Here is a 19,409-nt window from a genome sequence, read left to right on the forward strand (position 1 = left end):
CTGAAGTTGCAACAGGATATAGATGAACTGGGAAAGTGGGCAAGGGATTGGCAAATGGAATTTAACGCAGACAGGTGTGAAGTGATGCATTTTGGTAATTTAAACCAGGGCAGGACATATACAGTGAATGGCAGGGCCCTGGGGAGTGTTGTTGAGCACAGAGACCTTGGGGTGCAAGTACATAGTTCCCTGAAAGTGGCAACACAGGTAGACAGGGTGGTGAAGAAGGCGTACGGCATGCTTGCCTTCATCAGCCGAGGCATTGAGTACAAGAGTTGGTAGGTCATGTTACAGTTGTACATAACGTTGGTTAGGCTGCATTTAGAGTACTTCGTGCAGTTCTGGTTGCCGCACTACAGGAAAGATGTGATGAAGCTAGAGAGGGTGCAGCAAATATTCACAAGGATGTTGCCTGGTTTGGAGGGCTTGAGTTATAAGGAGAGATTGGATAGGCTGGGTCTGTTTTCCCTGGAGCGAAGGAGGCTGAGAGGGGACATGATAGAGGTATATAAAATTATGAGAGGCAAAGATAGGGTAGATAGCCAGAGTCTGTTTCCCATGGTAGGGGTGACTAAAACTAGAGGGCATAAATTTAAGGTGAGAGGGAGCAGGTTTAAAGGGGATCAAAGGGGTAGATTTTTCACACAAAGAATAGTGGGTATCTGGAATAAGCTGCCTGAGGAGGTGGTGGAGGCAGGAACAGTAGCGACATTTAAGAGGCATCTGGACAGGTACTTGAATGAGCAAGGCATAGAGGGATATGGAATTAATCAAGGCAGGTAGGATTCGTATAGATAGGCATTATGGTCGGCATGGACACGTTGGGCCGAAGGGCCTGTTTCTATGCTGTACAACTCTATGACTATGACTCTGTGATACAGGAGATGAATTAATATTACGGTAAAAATATACCGTCTGTGCACTTACTGTGAGAAAATTGCTGTGAGCAAGGCCAGGGAATATTCAGGAGTTTATCTTTAAACACGATGTTATTGATATATATTTTAATTTGCATAAGTAAATAGGTTCTTACCAGAGCAAACCACGCCCACTTCATGAGCGATAGAAACCTGGTTCACTTGTGTAAAACTGCAGTTCCACAGGTAGGGTTCACTTCCATTGCAGCTGACGTTGCTGATCCATACCGGCCCGTTGCCGTGTCCATACTTCGAATGGTTGTGAACACTTACTGCAGTGCCACAGTTCAGCTGTCTGCACACTACATCTGCATCATTGAAATTCCACAGGCTGTCAATCACTCTCCCCCAAGCACCGCCGTAATAAACCTCCACTCGGCCATCACAACCACTCTCTCCATTGGCCAGTCTCAGATGCCAATATTCAGCTGTGGGAAAACAACTTAGAAATCAATGTTCATGCCATGTTTCACAAGGAAATATTTTAACATAAGTGATGCAAGTTCCGATTATTGTGTGGTCTCACTTTGGCTGCGTTAATAAAAGAGAAAATGTTGCAAATACGCTACAATATTGTCAAGGACAATAGCGGGAGACTGTGTGTTGAGCCGGAAGAGATAAGTGAGGTTTTTAATGAGTACTTCTCTTCGGTATTTACGAATGAGAAGGGGTGTATTACTGAAGAGGACGGTGTGAAACAGACTGGTAAGCTCGAGGAAGTGCTCGTTAGGAGGGAAGATGTGTTGGGGTTTTTGAATAACTTGAAGATAGACAAGTCTCCCGGGCCTGACGGGGTATATCCAAGGATGTTATGGGAAGCAAGGGATGAAATTGCAGAGCCGCTGGCAATGATCTTTTCATCTTCTCTGCTGACGGGGGTGGTACCAGGTGATTGGAGGGTGGCAAATGTTGTGCCCCTGTTCAAGAAAGGGAATAGGAACAACCCTGGGAATTACAGGCCAGTTAGTCTTACTTCGGTGGTAGGCAAGTTGATGGAAAAGGTGCTGAGGGATAGGATTTCTGAGCATCTGGAAAGACACTGCTTGATTCGGGACAGTCAGCACGGTTTTGTGAGGGGTAGGTCTTGCCTCACAAGCCTGATTGAATTCTTTGAGCAGGTGACCAAGCAAGTGGATGAGGGTAAACCAGTGGATGTGGTGTACATGGATTTTAGTAAGGCATTTGATAAGGTCCCCCATGGTAGACTTATGGAGAAAGTCAGGAGGCATGGGATAGTGGGGAATGTGGCCAGTTGGATTAAGAATTGGCTAACTGATAGAAGGCAGAGAGTGGTCTTAGATGGTAAATACTCAGCCTGGAGCCCAGTTACCAGTGGCGTGCCGCAGGGATCAGTTCTGGGTCCTCTCCTGTTTGTGATTTTTATTAACGACTTGGATGAGGAAGTCGAAGGGTGGGTCAGTAAATTTGCAGATGATACAAAGGTTGGTGGAGTCGTGGATACCGAGGAGGGCTATTGTCGTCTGCAAAGGGACTTGGATAGGTTGCAGTGCTGGGCTGAAAAGTGGCAGATGGAGTTTAACCCTGAAAAGTGTGAGGTCGTCCATTTTGGAAGGACAAACATGAATGCAAAATACTGGGTTAACGGTAGGGTTCTTGGGCATGTGGAGGAGCAGAGAGACCTTGGGGTCTATGTGCATAGATCATTGAAAGTTGCAACTCAAGTGGATAGGGCTGTGAAGAAGGCATATGGGGTGTTAGCGTTCATTAGCAGAGGGATTGAATTTAAGAGCCGTGAGGTGATGATGCAGCTGTACAGGACCTTGGTAAGGCCTCATTTGGAGTACTGTGTGCAGTTCTGGTCGCCTCATTTTAGGAAGGATGTGGAAGCCTTGGAGAGGGTGCAGAGGAGATTTACCAGGATGTTGCCTGGAATGGAGAATAAGTCTTACGAGGAAAGGCTGAACATTCTAGGCCTCTTCTCATTAGAAAGGAGAAGGATGAGGGGTGACATGATAGAGGTTTATAAGATGATCAGGGGAATAGATAGGGTAGACAGTCAGAAACTTTTTCCCCGGGTGGAGCAAAGTGTTACAAGGGGTCATAAATTTAAGGTGAAGGGTGGGAGATATAAGGGGGATATCAGGGGAAGGTTCTTTACCCAGAGAGTGGTGGAGGCATGGAATGCCTTGCCCGGGGAAGTTGTTGAGTCAGAAACTTTAGGGACTTTCAAAAGGCTTTTGGATAGGTATATGGATAAAGGAGAATGATGGGGTATAGATTAAATTGTCCTTGACAGAGGACAAAGGATCGGCACAACATTGTGGGCCGAAGGGCCTGTTCTGTGCTGTATGTTCTATGTTCTATGTTCTATGTTCTAATACACTGCAGTATCTGCGAGAGAAAGAGAGAAATTAACGTTTTGGGGCAGGTCTCGGTCAGAACTTGGTCAGGAGGCCAAGCCCTTCACAGACCAGCCTGTAAAAGAAAGGGAGAGATTATTAATAGGTTAAGGATAAAGGTCATGTAACTACTTCCCCAAACATGTCAATAACCGACTCAAATAGACACCGAATGTACTTATTAATTTGTAAATGGGAAATAAAATCGATAAAAATCTGTTGATTGGCTCATATCCTGGACCGCAGTGGTTCAATGAGAAGGCACACAGCCATCTCAGGGTATCTATGGAGACGCAGTACAATCAGCTCTTGCTCGTATAACCCACTTCCCGACAACAGATTACAGACTAAATGGAGTGTTGTTCAGTAAAGAAGCAAAGGATGAAGTGTGATTGGGTTCCATAAGAAATTGAGTACTGTGTGCAGTTCTGGTCACCTCCTTACAGAAAGGATGCAATTGTACTAGAGAGGGTACAGAGCATATTTACCAGGATGTTGCTAGGACTGGAAAAAAAATCAGCTATGAGGAATGATTAGATAGGCTGGTGTTGTTCTCCTTGGCACAGAGAAGGCTGAGCGGAGACTTGATTGAAATGTACAAAATTTTGAGTGGATGTGAAGGGCTTTTCACCTTAACAGAGAGGTCAGTGACTAGGGGGTATAGATTTAAAGTGACTGGTAGAAAAAGCAGAGGGGAGATGAGAAAAAAAAATTCACCCAGTGGGCTGTGGGGGTCTGGAACTCACTGCCTGAAAGGGTACCTTCAACTCATTCAAAAGGAGTCTGGATATGTACCTCAAGTGCCGTAATCTGCAGGGCTATGAACCAAATGCTGGAAAGTGGAATTAGAGTAGGTGGATCGTTTTACGGCTGGCACAGACAGATGGGCCAAGTGGCCTCTTCCTGCTCCTTAAACTTTCTTTGATTCTATGATTCTAATATAGAAATAAGGAATAGTCCATTTAGCCCTTCTAGTTTGTTCCACCATTCGTATTCAAACCCCGCCTTAGCTCCATATCCCTTAATATCCATGACAAGCCTAGTTTATGTAATCTCTCCTCGCAATTTAAACTTTGGAGCCATGGTAGCATCCTGAATTGTCTAAACTGCACGTCTTCCAAGGAAAATATATCTTTTCGAAAGTGCGGTGCGCGGACCGACACACTGTACTCCAGATGTGCCCAAACAGGGATTTGTATAGCTGTCGCAAATATTCCAGTCCTCTAGTTTGAAAGGCTGGCATTCCAATAATGTCTTTGATAGTCTTTGCAACTGATCACTGCATTAAATCTTTTTGGACCTCCACTGTTGCTTGCTCGTCACCATTTGAAATGCACCTATGTATCCTTTTATCATCAAAAAATGGATGACTTCTCATTTACCTATCTTGAAATTCATTTGCCACAGTTTTGTGCACTCACTTAATCTGTCAAAATCTCTTTGTCATTTTAGGCTACCGTCCACATCACTTCCTATGCCACCGAACTTTATGCAATCGGCAAACTTGGAGATTTGGCTATCTATTGTGTGATCTAAGTCATTCACAGATATTGTGAATTGTTGAGGCTCCAGCACAGATCCTTGTGACACACCACTAGTCAATTTCTTGCAATTCGAGTACATGCTCATTATCCCTATTCTCCGTCTTCTACAGCCTAAGCAATCTGCTGACCAGATCAACAATTTTCCTTGAATTCCATGAGCTGTATCTTTTTTTAGCGAACTGTCTCTTATGACTAACCTTGTCGAATGCCTTCTGGAAATCCAAACAAACTATATCTATTGACATTCCCTTATCCGCTGCTCTAGTTCCTTCCTCAAAAAGTTCAATTCGGTTAGATAGACATTTCCTTCCCTTTATAAATCCATGTTGTATCTCTCTGATCATCTCAATTTTCTCAAAGTATACAGCCACTCTGTCCTTAATTATAGATTCTAATAACGTTCCCACCACAAATGTTAGACTAACATGTCTATAATTTCTTGATTTTGCCTTCTCGCCTTTCTGGGTTTCTCTCACGCTCTTATCCATTATGGAAGGAAGGACGCTTGAAATTAACTGAGAGGTTAGAATAGACAGAGTTTCTACCTTTAGCTGGGTAGAACATGGGAATACTATAATTATCAAAAAGGTTCTTGAAATTATTGGTAAATCCGATTAATCATGAGTGCACATTAATATTTATTAATGTTTATTATTAATGTTTGAGACTTATTTATTTGAAATATCTGGAAGCTAGTTTTTTGATCCAAATCTCCTTTAATTCCTTATGATAGTATATTGTACTGTATGTTATACATTGTTTTATAGTCTGTATAATAGACCAGCCTTTATCTTTTCGAATTACAGTAATCCCCAATTCCCAACGGACTGAAATTATACAACTCCAACACTCGTTGTTTAACCTATTTTATTTATCAACAGGAGATAGTTACAACTCCCGGCAGCTGTTAGTCCCCGAGGAACCTTCCCTGACAGGTACAATCACACGCTTTGGAGTCGGGTTTGTTTTGGACTGAGGTACAACACACCTGCTTGGAGTGAGAAACTAGGTTATATTAATTCTAATTTCCTGCTGCCAATGAGGACAAATAGAAGAGTAGATAAGCTTTGAATCATGGTGATTTGACCACGCTCACGCCTCCTGTTTCCCTCTTTATCCCAATGTAAACAATATGTGACATCGAGTATCGTCCAGAATTACTACATACAAAACATAATAATATAAGTATGCGAATAATTGATACGTGACAATGAATGAAACGCCTACCGGAACAGATGAGCCCAGCATCATTTCCGTGTGTGCAGTGATGATGTCCCCAGGAAGCAATGGGGCAGTCGCTCAAACGCATCTCATTGCCGTTACATTCGATGATATCCTTCCAGATCGGACCCTCTCCTTCTCCAAAAAACGCTCCCCCTGGCGTTGACATCGCGGCCCCACAACCGAGCTGATTGCAGACCACAGCCGCATCCTGTAAATCCCAGTAAGTATCACAAATTGTGCCCCATGTGTCACCCAGTAGAATCTCCACTCTCCCTGAGCAGGTGTCTTTACCATCAACCAATCGCGGTCCTTTTTGTCCTTTGTGTGTAAACAATTAACATTATTGGGTTAATTTATATGTCTTTGGAAAGTCTTTGGCTCGCTTAATCTATCAAATGTACACAAATAGAACTGTTTAAAAAGGAAAAGCTTTATATTTTCTCTAGGATTGAATTAGAAACGCCGCAATGTGTGACAGTCACCGTGACCCACACAAGCAGGATCTCAAAAAATGAAGAGATTACTACAACTAACACTGCTCTGCAGCGCCAGAACAAAAAGGCAAGGACTGACTGAGGAATGCAACAGCTCAATCCTTGTCCAGCGACAAGGTGAATGTTGAGGTCCATTACTGGTGGATTAGATGGAAATTTTGAAGATTGGAAAAAATAAATTAGAAACAAGTGAACAGGCAGCTTTGGGCTTTTTTTTTTATCAGCCTGGATACCGTAAAGCAAAAGGAAAGACTGGGGTTGGAGAAGGTTTTCAAAATTTTGGAAAACTGGGACAAGATGGGAAATGGCGATGAGCCTTCCTTTGAAAAGTGGTGCAATGGTGGCGACTGGGAAGGAAGGTGCAGCTGCTGGGAGTTGGCGGGCAGGTGAGGCTGGAGGTAGGAAATTTATTTTTTGGATCCTATTTTTGGCGGGTTAGCACAACATCACCAGAATCGAATGGGTTCGAATGGTACAGTTGTCATGCACCAGATGTCACTGAAATTTGAGCCTCAGCAAACCTTGTGATGTTACTGACTTGACTGTGGGAACATTGGGATCACATTCCTCTGTTTACTTTAAACTGCATATGATTCCATTAAATGATGAATAAAGGAATTTTTCTAAGATCTGACTATGTGAGATCACAGCGTTAATTCCAACATCCGATGTTAAAATGGCAGTTGCAGTGTGGGGCTGATCGTGAGCTTCAACGATGTTTGTCAAAGAGGTGATAGAGGTTCAGTGATAACATATATCCAATCTATCACAGAAATTGAATAGATGTAAACCTATCAATGAGTCTGTCCCTATCTCTATCGCAATCCACTGTAAGAATGATGTGCAGTACATATACTGATGCTCACACTCCCAGATACAGGCGGATACATAATAACGTAAGAAAATATGAAATGGGAGCAGGGGTAGGCCATACGGCCCTTGGATCTTGCTCCACTATTCAATAATGGCTGATTGTGGCCTCAACTTCATTTTTCTGCCTGTCCCCCATAATCCTATCATTCAAAAATCTGTCTATCTCAGTCTTGAATATACTCAATGACCCAGCCTCCACAGGTCTCTGGGTAGAGAGTTCCAAAGATTCCTGACCCTCTGAGAGACGAAATTTCTCCTCATGTCCATGTTAAACGGATGCCCCTTTCTTCCAAATCTATGCCACCTGGTTCCAGATTCCCTCACGAGGGATAATATTATCTCAGCATTTACCCTGTCAAGTCCCTCAGAATCTTGTGTGTTTCAATAAGGTTACCTCTCATTCTTCTAAACCCCAATCAGTATTGACCCAATCTGCTCAAGCTTTACTCAACAAACAATCCCTTTATCCCAGGATTCAACTAAGTGAATTGCAGCCAATGCAATTATATCCATCCTCAAATAAGGAGGCTAAAACTATACGCAGTACTCTAGGCGTGGTCTCACCAACGCCCTGTACAATAATAGCAAGATTTCCCTACTATTATACTCTAGTCTCCCACTGTAATAAAGGCTAACATTCCATTTTCCTTCCTAATTACTTGCTGTACCTATATGCGAACTTCTCTTGTTTCATGTACGAGGGCACCCTGATCCATCTGCACCACAGCATTCTGTAGTCGTTCTCCACTTAAATAAAATTTTTCTTTGCTGTTCTTCCTATCAAAATGGATAACGTCATATTTTCCCACATTATACTGCATCTGCCAAATTGTTGCCCTATCTATATCCCTTTGCAGACTCTTTGGTTCCTTACAGTTTGCTCTAATACACTTGGTTCCTTCATCCAAGTCATTAATTTAAATTGTGAATTATTGAGACCTCAGCACTGATTCCCGTGGCATCTGTTTGTTACCGTTTGTCAACCTGAAAATTGCCCATTTATCCTGACATTCTGTCTTCTGTTGACTAGTCAATTTTGTATCCATGCTAATATATTATTTCCAATTCAATGGGCATTTATCTTGTGCAGCAACCTTTTTATGTGACACCTTATCGAATGTCTTTTGGGAAGCTAAATACAGTACATCTACCGGTTCCCTTTTATCCACGCTGCTTGTTACATTCTTAAAGAACTATATTAAATTTGTCAAACATAATTTCCCTTTCTTAACCACGCTGACTGTGCTTGGTTGTATTAAGACGTTCTAACTGTAATACTAATACTTCCTTAATAATGATTCCAACATTTTCCCAATGGCAGATGTTAGGCTAACTGGCCTATAGTTTCCTGCTTTCTGTCTGCCTCCTTTTCTTGAATTGCAACATTACTTCTGTGGTTTTCCAATCTGCTGGAACCTTTCCTAAACCGAGGGAATTTTAGAAGATTGCAACTAATGCATCCACTGTTTCTTTAGCCATTTATTTTAAGACCCCAGGATGCAGGTCCAGGGGGCTTGTCAGCCTGCAGTCCCATAAGTTCGCCTAACAACTTGTCTCCAGGAATAATGATCGTTTTAAGTTCCTCTCTCCTTTTTGCCCCTGATTTTCAATTATTATTGAGTTGCTTTTCGTGGAGACAAAGGCAATATACTTGCTCAAAGTCTCTGCCATGTCCTTGCATCCCATTGTTAATTCCCTTTAAGGGCCCAACGTTTACTTTAGTGCTCGCTCCCTTTTTATATACTCGTAGAAGCTCTTACTGTCTGTTTTTATATTTCCCGCTTGTTTACTCTCATTCTATTTTCTCCTTTTTTTTAGTCATCATTTGCTGCTTCCTAAAATGTTTCCAATCTTCTGGCCTACCATTAATATTCACAACATTGTATGCATTTTATTTCAATCTAATCCCATCCTTAACTTCCTTAGTAGGTCACGGATGGTTCATCCTTCTTGTAGAGTCTTTCTTTCTCTTTTGTGCAGATACACACAGCTAAAATACTCACCAGAACAAATGATACTGACATCATTGCTGTGCGTACAGTTGTGTTGATTTATTGGTGTAGTGGGGCAATCCCAGAGAATGGTCTCATCACCCTGGCATTCATACGCATCCTGCCATACAGGACCACTGCCCTCTCCAAAGTAAGCCTCTCCGGTTACTGATATCACTTCCCCACATTTCAGTGCCGCGCACACCACACGGGCGTCCTGTGAATCCCAATACAAATCACACACAGTCCCCCATGTCTCTCCGTACTGTATCTCCAATCTTCCAGAGCATCCGTCAGTTCCGCCAACCAGTCTCGGCTGTCGGTGTCCTGTTGATTTCGAAACAAATGGTAAAACATATTCAAGAGAATTTGCTCGTATATACAGCTTAAAACAAGAACAAAGAATGTTATTATTTAGAAGTATCTGCCTTGTGTTTAAATCTGCTGTTCGCGGTTTAATAACACTTTTCATCGGTTCGGTTTTGCAGTTGAAAATAACGTGACGTCAGCGCTCACGCTTATCAAAAAGTAAATTGGACAGTGATTTCCTGCGGCCAAACATGCGCAGTTAAAAGCGAAATACAGGTAGCTGTCAGTGTTCCCCAGATTCTCCAGAAGCTTCGCCATATCGGTACCTCGCCAAGAAACTGTACATTCAAACACATGGGAAAGAGTAGTTAGGGTTGCTAATGTGATAGATATCCACAAAACAGGCCTGAAAAGTCAGGGTTTGCCTATTCAAGTGTAAATATTTTTTTAAGTCTGTTGTCAGCCTCAATTCTTGCCAAGCAACCTCACTGGCACTGAAAATTAATTTTTATTAGCATGGTATCTCATTCCTCCAGATTGTAATTATTGTTGGAGATTTCGTTGAAATAAAAAAAATAACTTTTTTACTCTTTCTTTTTGATCCCTTTCTATCTCTCCCTTAGTGCCATCTTTCCTCTCCTCTCTTTTATGTTTCCTATATATGATGTGACATTGAATTAATCATTCTAACATCCACTTCCCGTTCAGACTCTATGCGTCTCAGTAATGATTTTTCAATCTTGTTGGTTAAGGAGATACACAGTCGCTTGCCCTTTCACACAGTGTCCCAGCTCCCGTGTAAAGTGTGCCACACCGTTTTAGAATCCGAAGCACTGGGCAAGTTCCAGTACAAAAGCCCATAGAAGATTTGTGGGCAATAGTAAGTGTAATAACCTATGAGCGGCGTTCGTTCGTTGCTGACCTATTTAAAGATTTCTTCCAAATAATCTTTAGTTTTGTTATACAGTTTTATATGCACCATCGGACTTTGATTCTTTCCCGGAATCCGTGGGTTATGATGTCATAACATAGTCCCTTTAGTGTCTTGCACATTCAGGTTATCTCTGAAATCCTAGTTTCAAGAATAAAATATTAGATGTCATCCTGATGCACGGCCAGATTTTTATCATTCACCAGAGAATACAGCTGTAGTATTTTATTCTAACCATCTGAAGCTTCAAACTATCTAATGTGATAATGTAGTTCTAATCATTAATGAGTTACTGTAATCTCTTACATAGAATCATACACCACAGAAGGAGGCCATTCGGCCCATTATGTCCGTGCCTGCTCTTAGATCGAGCTATCCAATCAAATCCATTGCCCTGTTCTTTCCCCATATCCCTATAAACCGCCCCCCCCTTACAGTAGTTATTTAATTCTCTCAAGTCGTTTCTGATGCTTTTGCCAATCACCTTAAATCTGTGTCTTCTGGTTAGAACAAAGAACAAAGAACAGTACAGCACAGGAACAGGCCATTCGGCCCTCCAAGCCTGTGCCGATCTTGATGCCCGCTTAACCTAAAACCTTCTGCACTTCCTCTACTGACACCTCTGTATTGGAAACAATTTATCTTTATTTACTGTATCGAAACCACACATAATTTTGACCACCTCTATAAAATCTGTTCTTTGTCTTTCTTGCTCTACGGAGAAGTACCCTAGTTTCTCCAATCCCACTGCATAACTGTAGTTCCACTTCCTCTTCCAGTAAATCTCTTCTGCACCCTCTCCAAGGGCTTGGCATCCTTCCTTGTTTTGCCCAGAATTGAATGCAATACTACAGCTGAGGCTAAGTCGTGTTTTATAAAGATTTAGCATAACTTGTTGCTTTTTTAATTGATGCCTCTGTTAATACAATCAAAGATTCTATATGTTATTTTAACAGAAGTGATTTATGATTTTAACCTCTTATAGGGACGAAACCAAATCAGAAGTACATCCCTATGAATCTCCTTTAATTAAGTTTAAACCAAACAAATTCTTATCGACACTTATTTGGGTCCAAAGAACTGAAATAGTTTTCCCTTAAAGAAAGAAAACTAGCAGAGAATATTACCATCTTTTGGATAGCCTATTTTAATAATTCCAGAGCGTGGTCGCCAATATTGATGGATGGAGCATTTCTGACGTCACCACGCTCTGGAAGTGGTTCAAGAGTTCACCTACCTAGGCTCAACTATCACCAGTAACCTGTCTCGAGATGCAGAAATCAACAAGCGCATGGGTAAGGCTTCCACTGCTATGTCCAGACTGGCCAAGAGAGAGTGGGAAAATGGCGCACTGACACGGAACACAAAAGTCCGAGTGTATCAGGCCTGTGTCCTCAGTACCTTGCTCTACGGCAGCGAGGTCTGGACAATGTATGCCAGCCAAGAGCGACGTCTCAATTCATTCCATCTTCGCTGCCTTCGGAGAATACTTGGTATCAGGTGGCAGGACTATATCTCCAACACAGAAGTCCTTGAAGCGGCCAACACCCCCAGCTTATACACACTACTGAGTCAGCGGCGCTTGAGATGGCTTGGTCATGTGAGCCGCATGGAAGATGGCAGGATCCCCAAAGACACATTGTACAGCGAGCTCGCCACTGGTATCAGACCCACCGGCCGTCCATGTCTCCGCTATAAAGACGTCTGCAAACGCGACATGAAATCGTGTGACATTGATCACAAGTCGTGGGAGTCAGTTGCCAGCATTCGCCAGAGCTGGCGGGCAGCCATAAAGACAGGGCTAAATTGTGGCGAGTCGAAGAGACTTAGTAGTTGGCAGGAAAAAAGACAGAGGCGCAAGGGGAGAGCCAACTGTGCAACAGCCCCGACAAACAAATTTCTCTGCAGCACCTGTGGAAGAGCCTGTCACTCCAGAATTGGCCTTTATAGCCACTCCAGGCGCTGCTTCACAAACCACTGACCACCTCCAGGCGCGTATCCATTGACTCTCGAGATAAGGAGGCCCAAAAGAAAAGAAAGAAGTAATTTTAATAATTATAGATAAATCATAAATATCCCAGCTATTAATGGACTGGGAAACTCTCTTCAATACGTATCTCTCCACTTAAAGAGACACAGAGAAGGGGTTCTTGTAGCTCTATACAGAATACTACATGAGACGATTTATTAACTTTTACATATTTAGTGATGAATTTAACATGCAATACACTTTTAAGTGGATAGGTATACCACAATGTCAAATATTACTAAGTGATGTAACACATAATCTTATTTCTAACATAGAATCCAAAAGCTTACCTTGCTAATGTTACAGCGAAATGTCGCAGACTAGCCATCAAAAGTTAAAGTAAACTCTTACCTTAAATTCTAGAGTAAAGGTTAGAGTGAGAAGTATTGTTTGAGGAATTCAACACTTCTAATTTTTGCTTCAGATACCCTCATGATTATACTGTTTCTAAGGTGTCATCTGACCTTTTAGCATACAGGTGTTAGATTTCTGTGTGTGTTTTTCCTGCTTTCAAGATCCATACATGGGAATATCACTAACTAACATCTCCATTTAATGTTTTGTTGGAAATCCCCTGCTCTTGAAATTGTGAGTATTTATCTGGTCAAAATGTTTATAAATGTGTTTACTTGACCTCTTGTTCCTGTAAGTACTTTTCTAATTTATTATTGTATTATCTGTAATTGTGTTTTATGGTATCTTGAACTTTCCTTGTGTGTCAATCTGCCTCCATGTACCAACACCATCAATTAATTAAATTTATGGCCACCTTTTACTGATATCACACCGGACATTTCAGTGTGTTTTTCCTCCAATTCCCTGGCAACAGAAACACTGACATGGATTTTCCATCTTGCTTCTGGTTCTCATTTTATTGTAACAGGTACCTTGAAAGACCGGGACATTTTTTTACTTTATCTTCTTAAAGGGGAATATCAGTGAGTCTTGAAAATTTACCATTTATACAATCTTTAATTCTAAAAGGTATAATATATTACTTATATCTAAATTCTACCTAATTAAGCCTATTATACCTATATTCCATCACATAACAACATTCTCAAGTTGTTCTGCCACCTTCAAAGATTTGTCTAAACCTACCTACCTGCACCCAGGTCTCCATATCCTTTAAAGTTGCTCCCCTTTAAAATTCTACCATTTAGCTTATATTGCCTTTTCCTAGCCTTCTAATCAAAATATATCACTTCACACTTCTCTGTGTAAACTTTCATTGGCTACGTGTCTTCTCATTTTACTGGCCTGTTTTATTTCTTACTGAAGTCTGTTACAATTCTCATTGTTTGCATATTTCTGAGTTTAGTAATATCTGCAACCTTCAGCTTCCTTATTCACTATATTATGAAACTTATAATTGTCATAGGCATCTTTTACAAACCCATTTTATCTGCTACAGCTTTAGTCATTCAGGAAACTCTGGATTTGGATGTCCATTCTTTCAGCCCTTAAGGAAATGTTTCAACTCAGTACATGAACCATCTATTCCTTGAAGACCTCCCATTGTTCAAACAATGTTCTGTCTCTCAATGTTTTATTCCAATTTTAGTCTTTTGCCAGATCCTTTTCCAACTCACTGAAGTTAGCTCTCTGCCAATTAAGTTTAGTAACACTTGATTGCATGTTGACGTTTTCCATAACTATAATAAATCTAATAAAATTATGATCACTATTTCCAAAATGATCTCCCACTGAAACATGATCCACTTCTCAACTTCACATCTCAGAATTAGATACAGCATTTACTCTGATGAAGAACGTTATTTTGTAGCTTTTTCAGGATTCCTCCCCTTATTGCCCTTTACACTGTTATTTTCCAGTCTATGATAGGATAATTGAAGTCGCTATTATCAGTACTCCTCAATTGTTGCATTCTTATAATGGAATAATTAACATTTAATTAATTAGCATAGTTAAGAAGAATCTTTATTCTCTGAGCCCATTTAGTGTTTCACTATCGGTCTAAACAAATTGATAGGCCTTAAAGTATACAACAACCGTTTTAAAATTAATGATCTGCTCAAAAATGTAAGGCAGCAATATATCAAAGCTAAAAATATGGAACCGTTGAACAGTCGTAGCGACGTAATTGGTACAGATACAGATGGCATAGCTCTTGACTCTTAGAAAAAGATGTGCCAGAATGCCACCTTGTTCGGTATTCTCTGCTTTGGTTTGGGCATTTCTACACTATCTGTATCTTGGCAGTGCTGTTCGATATAGGTAAAAAAACTAAATTGTTGCTATGCGCAAGATTATTTATCCTCCAAATCAATTAAACGCAATCATTATTGTCAGCCCTAGGCTGACAGCACCAATCCTACAACACATTTGGCAGATTTGGTCTATGTCACTGCATCCAAGCACTTAATCAATCAATTGTGCAATCGGCTTAATTTCGCTTTTAAATTCTCCATTTATAACTAAAGTAGTGCTGATTTCTCCCACTTTTCAAAATGTCTTGGATTCATGTTTACCATTCAAAAGTGTCAACGAATGTCTTGTTGCAGGAATGCCCTGGTTGAAAAATCACAAAGAAAATCCCATTTCTCACAATCAGCAATTTCAAACATTGCAAGTTCTTCAAATGTTGCACAGGACTCTTCAAAATTGTTATGCAATCTATGTGCTGTTTTGCAGATTGCATTGTACACATTGTTCACTTGCAGCTAACATGCACATATGAGCCAGCAGAGGAAGCTGAAAGGGAAAGTTGAAGTAAAACAGAATAAAAAAGACTCCATCATCTTCAATAGCATGCTGCTTCTGTCTCAGCCTCTGCCTCATATTTCTTACAAAACTTGGCTAAAATGGTGATGAGGTAAATAAAAAACAAATGGTACAAAACAGGAAACATTGCTTTCTGGCATAAAACTTTTTGGAAGGCTTTGGTCAGCTCTTTGAAGAAAGTGGTCGGAATTTTATGCCCCCCACCCACAAAGAGCAGGCTGGTGGCGGGGGGAGAGGGTGCGGGGAGGGGGGCGGACTGGTGTCAATTGGAGAGGGAGACGGGGTGGGGGGGCCTTCCCCAAAAACGTGATTCTTTCCCATCATGAAGAATTTTACAGCGGGCGGACGGGAGCCGGACTCTGACGTAAATGTTGGTGACGAGCCCACTCCCGCCCACCCTGACGATCCATCCTGTATTTTATGGATCCCCAGGCTTTAATTGGCCCGAGACCGGACTTCCACCCACTTGAGGGAGGAGGTCCCCCCTCAGTGAGCTGCCAGCCACTCACCCTGTGCCCGACTGCCATGCACCACCACCCCACCCCCCCCCCCCCCCCGGCCCTCAGAGCGTGGAAAGGCCAGCAGCTATTGCTGGGCGGCTTTTCACGTCCCCAGCACACCCGCTTGCCACGGGTAAAATACCTGTGGAGGCGGGCGAGGGCCCTTAAGTGGCCGTTAAGTTGCCACTTAAGGGTCTTGATTGGCCTCGGGCAGGCGAACCGTTTCCCAGCCCACGCTCCCCACACCACCCCCCCCCCCCCCCACCCCCCACCCGGCTGTCCTCCGTAAACTTGTCCGGAGGCAGAATCGGGGTGTCTAGGCCTCTCGGAGCCTCCTGCTCAATCTTATGTCACCCCCACGCCACCATCCGACCCGTTGGGGCAGCGTAAAATTCTGGCCATCCTCTCCATCATCTTGATCATGTAGCTGGTTGCAGTCCCAGCAATGGGCACCGCTCCCCGTGGCACTGCTGGGATTAAGACCTGCCAGCCTGATAATTAGCCAGCAACTACATTAGGCGGCACTTCCTGCCTCAATGAGGTGGAAGTCCCACCTAAGACCAATTAATGGCCTGGGACCAGAAAATCCAGTCTGGATCCCCAGGTCCAGCAGAGGCAGAATCGCCACTGACTTTTCAGGTGGTGGATGGCTCCTGTTCAACAAGCGCAAAATTCTGGCCTGTATTTTAAGTTATAGACGGGTTCAATGACACACAGGAAGCTTGTACAGTGTATACTCACACACTGATCTCTCAAAAATAACCATCCAATCAAAATAATATATAATCTCAGATCATTGCAGAGAGGTTTCCTCTGAAAGTTGATCACGCATTATCACTGCATTGCTGATCAATATGGCATTGAGCATTTAGAGCCTTCATCTGTATTTAAACGTTGGCAAGTGTAGCTGTGATGTTTCAAACGTACAATGGCAGGTGTTGCAATCGCAGACGACACAAGGAAAAGGCCTTGCTTCTACACAGTAGCTCTGAAGAAGTGTAGGATATCTTTGAGATGGTTACACTTGTGCAAAATAACTACAACTCAGCAACAAATGCACGAACAACCGACATTACGCTCAAGCAAAACACCGTGTATGAACCGATTGTCTTCCAATGTACTAAGCTAGAAGCAAACGAGACAATTGAGCAATATTGCACACGATTGAGGCAACAAGCAACCAAATGTGACTTCAGTGATTTGAATATGTCTAACAGCAAATTTAACAGAAATAATCAAAGATTGTCGCTCCAGTCAACTATGCTGAAAAGCACTAGAGAAAGACAGGAAGTTGCGAGAGCTGTTGGAGTTAGGGAGATCACTATGGCTTCCAGAGTCCAGAGCTACTGAAGTTGAGGCTGCTACCAGTAACTACCACACTCGAATTTTAACTCCTGTGGACACTATTCATTGCTCACGTGCCAGCAACAACAGACATTTCACAGACAGAGTTGCGAATTATGCAAAGAATGTTTCCAGTGTACAGTGCTTAGCCACATCAGACAGAGTGTTCTGCTACTGGTAAAATCCAACCAGTGTGTTTGTGATTGTCGCTCATCAGCAAAATCAACTAACAAGACCAATACCAGTATAAGGGTGTCGTTTATGTGTAAAATAGCAAAAAGGGGAAAGAACTAATGTAACTAATATAGAAGCAGATGACCCTGAACATACTTTTTAGCTATCTCTCTCTCAGACACAGAAAACAGCCACAGTGACAGCGACCATTGGCTACTTGGACGTAATTGCTCTCATAGATACAGGAGCATCTGTAAGTGTCATTGGAGACAAAATATTCAATCAACTTCAGGATTTCCCCATTCTCTGCACATGAGGGAATATGAAAATTTCTCTTACAATAATGACAAAACACTGAAAATCCTTGTGACCTTTGAAATGTTAGTCTCATTCAAAGACACTGGAACAAAAGCTATACTATATCTGGAGCTTATGAGTTTCCCCATAGCAGCAGATCTGCACATGATTGCAGTCACATATTCAATCCCTACACATAATACCAAAATCATACTCAAACTGTAAGCTGATCGTTTCACTGGTATCGGCAAAGTGAAAGTTGTTACATGCAAGCTGCACATCGAACCTAATGTGCCCCCAGTTCTGCATCAATGGCAACGAATACCATTTCATGTCAGGAAACAGACAGCGAAGGAACTTCAACACCATGTATGTGCTTGACCTTGACACTACTGAGAAAGTTGGAGATGGGTCTACCCCTAGCATCTCACCATACAAGTTGTCAAGAAAGCCAAAAGTGAAAACCAAATTAGAATCTGCATTGATATGCAATCACTAAACCAAGCCATACACCGAAAAAGACATTTGACACTGACAATTGATGACATTATAGAGTAAGGAAATGGTGTTAATCGCTCCACTAAACCTGACCTCAATGCAGGTTGCAATCAAATTGAGCAGGCAGAAGAATCGAGATATCTTACTGTATTCTTCACACACATCAGACATTTTTAATACAAGAGGCTCAGCTTTTTAGTCAATGCAGCAGCTGAGGTAATTTAACATTTGATTCTGTCTGCACTAATATGACATGGAGGCATGCTGAACATAACTGATGACATTCTTATCTATGACCACACCAAAAAGGAACTTTAGACATGCCTACAACATCTCAGAGAACGTAGCCTCAACTGACTGACAAAAGAGACCACCAAATGAGAATGGATTTAATTACACAAACAAGCGGTACACCAGATCAAGCGACATTTGTCAGCAAGTTGCAAAAATGCTTATTTTGCCCCTGAAAAAACCACTCAGCTAGTCATGGATGCAAACCTGGTTGGCTTAGGTGCAATTTGTGTACAGCAAGACAAGACACAAAACCCATCAGTTGTTGCAATGGCAAGAAGATCATTAACGCCTGTAGACAAATGTTATTTGCACACAGAGACAAAAGCGTTCTGAATCACATGGGTATCTTACACTTCCATATCTGCTTATATGGAAACAAGTTTAAAGTTATAACCGATTTTAGACCACTAGTGAGCTTGTTCAACAATCCACATAGCAAACTACCCACGTGAATAGAACGTTGGATACTCAAACTGAAAGAGTACGAGTATCATGTTGAGTATAAGCCAGGCAAGCTCAAACCAGTGGACTATCTTTCATAACATCAGTTGCCAACCGTTGGTCCTGCTGTGAGGAAAAGGTTGCTGAGCAACAGCTTAAATAAAGAAGCATAAATGCGGTGCCAAAGTCACTAAAACTAGCTGACAGCAAAGCAGAAATAAAACAAGATGAGGAAATGCAATTATGTATAAAGGCTATAGAATCACGAAACTGGACAGATGTGATTGAGAAAGCATCAGCAAATTAAATTTTTTGCACACTACAAGGCCTTCAGAGTGTTCGAAATGAGATCTGTGTTACTATCACATCTGATCTCGTATTATGCAACAACTGTATTGTTGTTCCACACTCATTGAGGGAATCTGTTGTCCAAATAGCACATGA

The 19,409-nt window shown here is 41.9% G+C and overlaps 1 protein-coding gene across 6 annotated transcripts in view; it reads right to left on the reverse strand.

Moving 5' to 3' along the window:
- Nucleotides 1-19,409, reverse strand: part of LOC137375484 (deleted in malignant brain tumors 1 protein-like) — a 55,698-nt gene that overhangs the window by 10,388 nt on the left and 25,901 nt on the right. For all 6 annotated transcript variants that reach the window (XM_068042819.1, XM_068042818.1, XM_068042822.1 and 3 more), the window contains 3 exons: nucleotides 9,416-9,730; nucleotides 6,049-6,363; nucleotides 1,034-1,345 (listed from right to left, as the gene is read on the reverse strand). In XM_068042819.1, the coding sequence (XP_067898920.1) occupies nucleotides 1,034-1,345; nucleotides 6,049-6,363; nucleotides 9,416-9,730 (942 nt within the window). The remainder of the gene's footprint in view (nucleotides 1-1,033; nucleotides 1,346-6,048; nucleotides 6,364-9,415; nucleotides 9,731-19,409) is intronic.

Source organism: Heterodontus francisci, chromosome 11 (assembly GCF_036365525.1).
Source record: "Heterodontus francisci isolate sHetFra1 chromosome 11, sHetFra1.hap1, whole genome shotgun sequence".
NCBI classification, from domain to species: Eukaryota; Metazoa; Chordata; class Chondrichthyes; order Heterodontiformes; family Heterodontidae; genus Heterodontus; species Heterodontus francisci.